Below are 11,000 nucleotides of genomic sequence, written 5' to 3' on the forward strand. Positions count from 1 at the left end.
ATATGCGTGTGGTGCACTGAGGTAAAGAGAGGAGGGTACAGGCTCCAGGCAGACCCCCACCACTGCCATTCCCCCATCCTGTGCCCGAGTGAGACTGAGGGGAGAGGATCAGTATTTCAGAAACCCTTTGTCACCCTGGTTGGAAAATTCTGCATTGCTATTTGTTAGACAATCATCTTTATTGTTATTTAATTTACATACAATAAAACATTTTAAATGTATACTTGGATACATTTAACAAATATATGCACCCATGTCACACCCACAATAATGAAGATTTTGAGTATTTCCATCACCCTACAAAGTCCCTCATTTCCCTTTCCAGCCAATCCACCCACATACTCCTGGCTCCAAGCAGCCACTGATCTGCTTTCTGTCACTATAGGTTAGTTTTATCCTTTCTAGAATTTCATGTAAATGAAATCTTACAGTAGGTACTCTTTTTTTTTTTTTTTTTTGTCTAGATTTTCTTGCTCAGCAGAATGTTTTTGAGATTCACGTTATTGTATCATAATTTGTTCCCTATTACTGCTGAGTAGTATTCTGTTTTTATACATTCACTTCATGATGGACATTTCAGTTATTTTTACCCTTCAGCTATTATGAATACCACCGTCAACATTCATGTACAAGTCTTTATGTTCACGTTTATTTTCATTTTTCTTTTTTTTTGGCAAGTAGTCGGTTTATTTAGAGAGAATCACACTCCACAGACAGAGTGTGGGCCATCTCAGAAGGCCAGAGTGGCCTGTTTTCATTTTTCTTTGGTAGCTACCTAAGAGTGGAGTTGCTGGGAGGTATATGTTTAACTTAAGAAACTTGCCCAACTGTTTTCTGAGGTGACTGTGCCATTGACGTTGCCACCATCAGTGTATGAAAAAGTTCAGTTTCTCCGCATCCTCATTGACATTTGGTAGTCAGTCCTTTGGATTACAGCCATTCTAGGAAGTGTGTAGTGGTGTCTCACGTGGCTTTAATTTGCATTTCCCTAATGACTAATGATGTTGAACATCTTTTAATATGCCTATTGACTATTCCTATGTCTTCTTTTGTGAAGTGTCTATTCAAATATTTTGTCTGTTGTTTAAGGCTTATTTGTCTTCCTACTGATTTGGAAGTTTTTTGTGTAATCTGGATATGAGTCCTTTGTCAGGTGTATGGATTGTAAATATTTTCTCCCCATCTGTGGCTTGCCCTTTTGTTTTCTTTACAGTATCTTTCAAAGAGCAGAAATTCCTAATTTTGATTAAGTACAATTTACTCATTTTTCTTTTACAGTTAGTACTTTTTGTCTAAGAAGTCTTTGCCTACCCAAAGATAGTGAATATTCTCTTCTGTGTATTTTTCTAGAAGTGTTATAGTTTTCCGTTTAGGTCCATGACAGATTTTTCACTAATTTTTTGTGTGTAGTGTGAGGTAAGAATCATTGAAAAGACCGTCCTTTCCCTATTGAATTGCATCAGTAACTTTGTAAAATCAGTTGACTATACTTATGGACTCTGTTGTGTTCTAGTGATGTTTACTTCCATTCATATACCAATACCGCATGTCATGACTGCTGTAGCTTTATAGTAAGTCTTGGAATCATGTCGTGAAAGTCATACAAATTTCTCCTTTTTCAAAATTGCTTTCAGCTTCTCTAAAGTCCTTTGACTTTTCATGTACATTTTAAAATCAGCTTGTCTAGTGCTACAGAAATATCTTGGCGGAACTTTGAATCTGTAGATCAATTTTGAGAGAATAGGCATCTTAATAATATTGAGATTTCCAAACTGTGAACATGCTGTGTCTCTCCATTCATTTAGGTATTTTATTTTTCTCTGAAATGGTTTGTAGTTTTTAGTGTATATATTTTGTTAAATTTACCCCTAATTGTTTCATGTTTGGGATTATTAATTAATTTTTTTTTATTGTGGTAAAATATATGTAATATAAATTTTACCATTTTAACCATTTTTAATGGCATTAAGTACATTCACAGTTTTGTGCAACCATCACCACTATCCATTTTTGGAACTTTTTCCTCATTATAAACAGAAACTCTGTATCCATTAAACAACTCCCCATTACCCCTCCCCCAACCCCTAGTAACCTTTATTCTACTTTTTTTGAAAAATGTATTGAAGTATCGTTGATTTACAATATTGTGTTTCAGGTGTATAGCAACCTCTATTCTATTTTCTCTATAAATTTGCCTGTTCTAGGAACCTCATCTAAGTGGAATCATACAGTATTTGTCTTTTTATGTCTTGCTTATTTCATAATGTTTTCAAGATTCATCCATGTTATAGCATGTATCAGAATTTTCTTCCTTTTAAAGCCTGAGTAATATTCCATTTTATATATATATATATATATATATTTTTTTTTTTTTTTTTTTCCCCCTCGTTTTGTTTATCCATTCATCTGTTGATAGACATTTGGGTTGTTTTCAGTTTTTGGCTTTTGTGAATAATGCCACTATGAGCATTGGTGTACAGTATGTGTTTGAGTCCCTGCCTTTGTTAGTTTGAGTATATGTCTAGGAGTGGAATTTCTGGATCACATGGTAATTCTTTGTTTAACCTTTTGAGGAACCATCAAGCTGTTTCCACAGCAACTGTACTATTTTACCAGCAATACGTGAGGGTTTAAATTTCTCCACATCCTCACCAACACTTCATTACTTTCCTTTTTTAAGAAATTGATAATAACTCTCTTGATGTGTGTGAAGCAGCATCTCATTTTTATTTTGATTTGCATCTTCCTGGTGTTGAGCATCTTTTCATGTGCTTATTGGTCGTTTGTATACTCTTTTTGGAGAAATGTCTGTTTTTATCCTTTTTTGAATTGGGTGTTTGAATTTTTCTGTTGTTGAATTTAGGAGTTCTTTATACATTTCATGGTCAGTTTCTAATCATATTTTAGAGGAATAAGAAAAAGAAAGGTTCCTTTCAACCTAAACAAATGACTGAGAAAAATTCTTTTCTACCAATCTTCTTTTTAAAAGGCCAGTTCACTCTAATCTGTACTTGTATCATCATTAAAATTGACATTATCAAACCTTCAGATGTGGAAACTGTATGTCATAAAGTTTTCAACAGGCTTTGTTTTACTGCATAATACTTTAAAAAAATTTTTAAAGAAAACCTGATTTTACTGGTTTATTCTTATTCAGAGCACTATACGTTTTCTTAAGTTTTTTGAGATATAATTTACATAACAAAGTTCACTGTTTTAAATGCACAATGCAATGGTTTTTTGATATATGTACAGAGTTGTGCAACCATTACCATAATTTATTATAGAACATTTAATGACCCTGAAAAGAAACACCGTACCCATTAGCACACATCCACCCTTTCCGCCCAAACCCTATGTAACCATCAACCTACTTTCTGTCTCTGTAGATTTGCCTATTCTGGACATTTCAGATAAGTGGAATCATACAATATGTGGCCTTTTGTGACTGGTTTCTTTCACTTAGCGTAATGTTTTTAAGTTCATCTGTGTTGTAGCATGTGTCAGTACCTCAGTCCTTTTTATGGAGCAGTAATATTCCACTGTGTGACTATACAGCCTTTGTTTATCCATCCACCAGTTGATGGACATTTGGGTTGTTTTTACTGTTTTGGCTATTGTGAATGAGACATCTGTGAACTTTTCTGTAAAACTTTTTGTGGGACGTATGTTTTCAGTTCTCTTGGGTATATATACCTTGAAGTAGTCACCAGAATATGCTGATTCTATGTTTTGTCTTTTGAGGACCTGCCAAACTGCTTACAAAGCAGCTGCATGTTCTCACCAGCAATGTATGAGGGTTCTAATTACTCCATACCCTCACTCGTATTTGTTATTGTATTATTATTATTATTGCCATCCTAGTAGATGGAAAACAGTGTCTCATTTTGGTTTTGGTTTGCATTTCCCTAATGACTAATGATGTTGACCAACTTTTCATGTGCTTATTGGCCATTTGTTTATGTTCTTTGGAGAAATATTTATTCGCATCCTTTGTGCATTTTTTAATTGGGTTGCTTATCTTTTTGTTGTTGAGATGTAAGAGTTCTTTATATATATTCTGGATGTCAGACCCTTATCAGATATATGATCTGCAACTATTTTCTCCCTTTCTAGGGGTCATCTTTTTACTTTCTTGACAGTGTTCTTTGAAGCACAAGAGAAGATTCATTTTGATAGTCCAATTTATTGTTTTTTTCTTTGATTGCTTATGCTTTAATTGTGTCACATCCACGAAACTATTGCCTAATGTAAGTTAACACATATTTACATCTAGGTTTTCTTCAAAGAGTTTTATAATTTTAGTTTTTACGTTTAGGTCTTAGATCCATTTGGAGTTAATTTTTGTACGTGGTGTGATGCTGTAGTGGTCTCACTTCACTCTTTTGCATGTGGATATCCAGTTGTGCCAACACTAGTTGTTGAAAGGACTATTCTTACTCCCATTGAATTGTCTTGGCACCATTCTCAAAAATCAGTTGATCATGGATATTTGGTTATTTCTGGATACTGAATTCTGTTCCATTGGTTTATATGTCTGTATCAGTACTACAGTCTTACTTGCCAACTGCCTAATACTTTTAAAGTTGCTATTTTAATTTTACTCTCCAAGACTTCTCTTGATACATTTGTACAAGAAAATACTAAGGAGAGTTACAACAAAAGCAAGATGCTAAACTTCACTCAGGTTGTCAATCATTAATGGTGTTTTTGAAAAGACCAAAAAGGGCAAAAGCAAACAAACAGACAAAGCCAACCTTTGATGAGTTAATGGCTAAGAATTTTGCAAAACTGATGAAAGACTTCTCAGTTCTGATAATACTCTGTCTTTTCATCTGGGTGCTGATTATGTGAGTGTGTATAACTTGTGAACATTTTTCAAATGGCACACTCATGATTTGTATACATTTCTAGTACATGTTATATTTCAATAAAATATTTTTAAAAAATCTAAGTGAATTGAGCCATATATAGAATTCCATAAATCAAAAAAAGTGATTTCATAAAAATTGAGTTTTAATAATACTCTCTGATATTGATATATTGATCATAATTAATCTCTAATTTAAAAGCTATTAGGAGAAATTAAGAAATTTACTTTTCATTTTGGAGGAAATTATTTCAGTGTAAGGTTAAAGTACCTCAGCAAGCAGACAGAATAAATTCATTTCTAAGATTAAATGTGTTTAAGTGAGAAATATACTTTCAGTCCTATTTTTTGCATATTCATAAAAATAGTCCATCTTATTCTTAAAAAGGAACACCTTTAACTTCTCCCTGTTGTGTAAAAATATTGACTTGAATACTCTTAATGTACTGTTTCTGAATACAGTCTTCCAAAATAACTGCCTTTGCCTTTTTTTGGTTTTTGTTTTATATATTTGTTGACCTTTTGTGATCAGTAAATATTGAATATCTTTTCTGGGTAATATTGATTTTCCTTTATTTTTTCCCTCAGTCTTGGCTACTGAAAAGGAATTAAGTTTTTAGGTGTGGTAAACAGTACAAATATGAAGAAAATAAAAAGCCTCTGTCCATCCACAACACCCATCCCCCACCCCGCCCCAAACAGCTATCTTGTTATTAGCAGGGATTTATATATTTCTTTAAGCTTTGCATAGAATACCTTTGTATACCAAAATTGAAACTGGATAAAAGCAAAGTATCTTTTAAATCCTTGATTCATGTACCTAGGGCATATTGGATAGTAAGAACTTTATTTGAAAGTAAGCTGAAGTTAGAGAAACGCCTTTAGAATATGTAAAAATTGCAAGATTATTCTTTCTTCCAGATTTTGTATCAGATTGTACCATCTCATAAATTGATGTTAGAATTCCATAGATTACTGAGAAAATCAGGTGAGTAATTTTTGTTTTATATGTCTTTGTGCAGACAAGCTGTAGACTAGGGGTCAGCGGGCTGTTGGCCATGGGCCAGATCCACCTCTTGCTTCTTTGTATAAATCAAGTTCTGTTGGAGCACAGCCACCTCTATTTATTTACATATCGTCTATGGCTGCTTTTGCCCTACCACAGTAGAGTTGCATAGTTGTAACAGCTTGTAATGCTTGCAAATTCAAATAGTTAGTTTCTGGCCCTTTACAGAAAAAGTTTACCGACCCCTGCTATAGAATGTTAGGCAGTGGTTGTAAAAGAAAAATGGCTTCAGTTGATATAATAATATCAATTATTGTATAATTCAGCTCATTTTAATCTTTACTGGGATTCAGCTTGGTATAGAAAAGAACATAATTCTTCATAGGAGGAAATTTTGCTTAAGTCCAGTAGGTATTGGGACTACCTCAGTTCCTCTCCTAATAGAGGAGAATATATGTAAAATGCACAAATGGGCCAGTACTTTAAATAATGTTCTCAGTGGTATAAACCCGTATGGAGGTCAGACTTACCACCCCGCCTTCATTAATGTGGCTAAATTATCGAATTCTTCAGATTCATCACAGGAGAGTATGATCATAATGAATTGTTTTAAACTGTTCATCCAACTAAAAGGCTGATGATTCAATGATATTTTACCAATGGAAGATACTCTTTTAGCTTTGTGCTCTTAAGTGCTTTCTGTAAACTCTAATTGTTGTGACCATTGCAGAAAAGGAAGAACACCATAAACTGGGTTTGGAGGTATTATTTGGAGTCTTAGATTTTGCTGGATGCACTAAAAATATAACTGCTTGGAAATACTTGGCGCAGTGTCTCAGACAGACTTTAATGGGGTAAGAAACATACGGTGTTTATTACTGGGTCAGCATTAATAATGTTTTGTAATACTTTAGCTACTATCTGTCAGTTTTCAAAGTTCTTTGTTTATGTTTTTGGATTTCTTGAACAGTGTCTTCAGCTGTTTTCTTCGAGTACATCAGAAGACAGGAAATAGGAAATCACAAGTAAAACATAGGAAAATTCTATCCAGAGTTTTTGTGCTATCAAAATAGGTACTATCACTTGCCGTACACTGCTGAGGGAGAAGGAAATCAGGACTAGAAGGGGTCACCTCCGCTCTTCACTAGATTCTTTGTGAAGCTCTTTGTGATTTGTGTCATCAGCTTATAAGATCACATGGGAAGCAGCTCTTCTCCCAGCTGTTTTCAGTCATCTTCAGTGGGTTTTTTTAGGACCTTATAAAATTGGCGCGGTTATTCATTCAGCAGATATTTATTAAGTCCCTTGTGAGCTGGGTATCTAAAACTCTACCTCTGATCATAAGTCATCAGTGCCACATTTGGAGTAAAAGAAAAGGAGTGAACCTTGTCATTTTTACCTTGTGTGTGAGAGAATAAAGGGTATCACAGAATTGTTTCATTGATTTATTATATTCATTTTAGTTGCTTAGGAAATTCATTATGAGTGGGAACTTGCTTCAGGCTTCAAACCTGACTTGACCTTAGAGATTGAACAGTCCTGATTAGGAAGTGTTTCTGGTGTGATATGTTGATGTACTCACTGTGAACCACTTTCCAAATATAAAGCACTGTACAAACCCTTACTAACCGTAAGGTTCTTGAAGGCAGAGAAATGTGCTGCTCACTTTTTAAACCTCTAGAAGTTCTGCCACAAGGGCCAATAGGTGCTAAATAAGTCTTTGCTCAATTAAATTATTGATGAACACTTAGCATTGCCTGGGTTCAGCTGTCAAACCCAAGTGTCCCTGTATTTGTATAATAATGGCATCTCAATTTGAATAGTAATTCTTTGTAGCATATAATTTAAAGTAAGATTTCAAAGTAACTTTTAAGTAATAAATAATAATAGCTAACATTTATTAAACATTTACTATGTACTAAACATTTACTATTTAATAATAGCTAACATTTATTAAACATTTACTATGTACTAAACATTTACCATGTACCAGAGAGCATGCAAAGAGCTTTATACAATACCAGTGCTATGAGATGGGCACCATTAGTATCCTCAAGGAAACTGAGGCTCAGAGAGGTTGAGCAACTTGCCCAGATCACACAGGTAGTAAATGGAAGATCTGGGGTTTGAATCTGAGACTTTGACCTCAGAGTCCATGCTGTTAACTGCTGTGCTGCCCTGAACTAGCCATTTAATTAAATGGAAAATGGGACGTGGAGATCAAAGAGGACTAAAAAGGATTTGCTTTCATGCGTGTACTGTGCCATGGCTATACTTGGAAGTTAGTTTGGAAACATCTTCCCTGTCATCTTTCCACACACCCTGCTTAATTCAGATTCTGACAGTGTAGCGCTGTCACCATCACTGACCTTCCCTTTTGACATTTTTCTTTTCCAGGAGTCATCTTGCCTGGGTTCAAGAAGAGTGGAACTCCAGGAAAAACTGGTGGCCAAGCTTTCACTTCAGCTACTTTTGGGCAAAAAGTGATTGGAAGGACGATAAAGCTTTGGCTTGTGAGAAAGCTATGGTAGCTGGGTTATTGTTAGGAAAAGGTACATGTTTTGTTTTATTTTTATCTAGACATAACTTTTAGGCGATTTTGAAATTACAGTGTGACCATTCATGCTGGGGAAATAACTGCTGAATAGAAAAATGAATCCTGAGTTGGGGGCCAGTGATCTGTTTGTAGAGAATTTCTGTGGATTAGAAACAGTGATTTTGTACTGTTGATTGTCATTGGTTTTTATTCTCTAACTTAAGTATCTTTAGGGGCCATTAAGATACAGGATGTAGATTGTTTTCACGACAAAGAACCATTTGGCTGTGCTGTAGAGAAAGTTTACTGAGGTTGTCTATTAGAAATAGAAAAATATTCTTTATGACAGCTTTTTTTTTTTTGACAGCTTTTTAATGACAGCTTTCTGTTATATTTACTTCCCTGTTCCTGTAAGGTTGAGACATTTTCTTCCCTTACGAAAAGAAAAAAGAAGAACCTCCCATTAACTCACCTAAAAATCCTCTTAAGAGAAAAGGAAATCAGTCTTTTCTTTGGGGAATATCTTGGCTATTAAAACTTTTAACCTGCTTTGTAAATTCTAAAATATTCTGCAAATACCAGGCATAAAATGCCTGAGAATGGCCTCACCTTTTCTTCTTTCAGGGTGTTAGTGTGGGGGTTGAGTCAATCTGTCGGGAGTTGAGCTGGGTTTTGTTCATCGTCTAGTTACCCTCATTACCTCCTGGATTCGAATTCTACTCGTGGTCTGCCTTTGCTTTGTGCTTGGAGTAGGGCACTGTAGCTGCTCCTCCCGTGCTCTGCTCAAGGCCAGCCAGGCCTGTTTCTCCTTGGAGGAGCCTGTCCTCCTGGCAGTTCAGGCTTCTTGGCTGCCCTGTGACTTCAGCTCAGGTGGGCTTGAAGTTAAGAGTTTGTAGTTTATTTGCCTTTTTCTGTATGTTAGATTGGGAGCAAAGTTCTTTCCAGTTTTCTGTATTCTAGATAGAAGCAGAAATCTGTGTACAAAGTATTTTCTTTTTGCTAAAGTAGTAGATGTGTTTAGAAGCACAACTTATTACATTAACACCACCCATACCACTGCTTCCCAGTTAATGAAATAATCAATAATAGCAATTTTCACATACTGTTTTCAGGGATAATAAAGTCATTCCTCTAGGTACAATATATATCCTAGCAGTTTCCCTGGGAAGATGAATAAATGCAAGCTGATACTATGATAAAATTAATTTTTCATATATGATATGGTCTCATTTATTAAGTAGAGTCCTTATAACATCCAGTTTACAATTTTCTTACAGGAATTTGATTCACGTCTCTGAAATACTTTACTAGTGATCCGCTTAGCATTGTAAGACTATGAGAAGCAGGTAGAACTTCTGATGAACACCTTTGGCACCTTTGGCATATCTGCAGGTCACCATCCAGCTGCCTGCTAGATGGATGGCAGGAATGACTAGATGATTTCTGATCTCTTCTAACCTGTGATTTGTTTATTCTAATTCTTCACATCAAGATTTTCTACAGAAAACTTCCTTATTGTTATGGATACTTCTTTGGCTGTTTCACCAAGTTATCATTGAGAAGGAAGCTATAGTAGTTTGCTTCTGGAGAATGCTCATTTAGTACAGAAATATATATAATAGGCATATCACCTTAACTAAGGCTTAGGAGGGAAGGTAGAAAACAAGCTAAAGTATATGCTTTCATTATGATGGGTTAGAAATATTTTTGTATGTAGGAAGCAGTACATTTCATTGGCGACTGCTCTGAAAATGGGCTTAGACATATTGGTGTAGATAATATAAATCTGTCTATTTTTATAATTATCAGTATGCCAGAGTTGAAGCAAAATTTTAAAAATGTAGAAATGTACTTGAAGAATTTGATAAGTATTAAAACTTTTTGTTCATTTGGCCTTTTTTTTTTTTTTTTAAGGTTGTAGATATTTTCGGTATATTTCAAAACAAGATCATCAAGTCTTAAAGAAGAAAATTAAGCAGATGAAGAAATCAGTGAAAAAATACAGTATTGTAAATCCAGGACTCTGACACTGAATTTATTTCAGATTAGTAGCTACAAAGTAGTAACTCAGTTGATAGCTTTAAATGTATTTATTTGGTATTTTAAGAAGGTAGCTTATTTGGCTACAAAAAAGTTATTTTTATATTTTTTTAATATTTTCTTTTACTACCAATTATACCTAGAGAAGCAGTCTCATTGCCTTTGCTCTTTGTAAATATATTTTTTCCCTTTTCTGTACTGTTAAGTGTAACATTTATTAAGGAATAATCTTCAAATAAAAATATTTGTTTAATCAGAGAATATAGCTCTATAGCAGTTATTGCTGTTTGCAGATAATTTGCCTCTGATAATTGTGTAATAAAGTATAACTTGTGGGACTGTTAAATGAACTTGTATTCTTTTAGATGCTAAATAATCCATGTTAGGTTTATGACCATGAATAATATTGGTGATGAGTTCTGTTGTTGAGGAAACAGAGAAGGGTTTAGAAAAGGACTCCTCCTCTTTCTCTTTTGGTAGTAAGACATGGTAGTGTGGGGTTATGTGACCTCTCGTAGAGAGGTACCTTGATTCTAGAGGACTCATTT

The 11,000-nt window shown here is 34.6% G+C and overlaps 1 protein-coding gene across 2 annotated transcripts in view; it reads left to right on the forward strand.

The window, feature by feature from the left end:
* TAF1A (TATA-box binding protein associated factor, RNA polymerase I subunit A) overlaps positions 1-10,705 on the forward strand; it is a 32,875-nt gene extending 22,170 nt beyond the window's left edge. The window contains exons 8-11 of one of the 2 annotated variants that reach the window (XM_057729312.1): positions 5,792-5,858; positions 6,607-6,730; positions 8,274-8,428; positions 9,690-10,705. In XM_057729312.1, coding sequence (XP_057585295.1) covers positions 5,792-5,858; positions 6,607-6,730; positions 8,274-8,428; positions 9,690-9,697 — 354 coding nt within the window. In that variant the 3' untranslated portion in view covers positions 9,698-10,705. The remainder of the gene's footprint in view (positions 1-5,791; positions 5,859-6,606; positions 6,731-8,273; positions 8,429-9,689) is intronic. The other variant, XM_057729311.1, reaches the window with a different exon arrangement.
* The last annotated feature ends 295 nt before the right edge of the window (positions 10,706-11,000 follow it).

This window comes from Hippopotamus amphibius, chromosome 3 (genome assembly GCF_030028045.1).
Source record: "Hippopotamus amphibius kiboko isolate mHipAmp2 chromosome 3, mHipAmp2.hap2, whole genome shotgun sequence".
Taxonomy (NCBI): Eukaryota; Metazoa; Chordata; class Mammalia; order Artiodactyla; family Hippopotamidae; genus Hippopotamus; species Hippopotamus amphibius.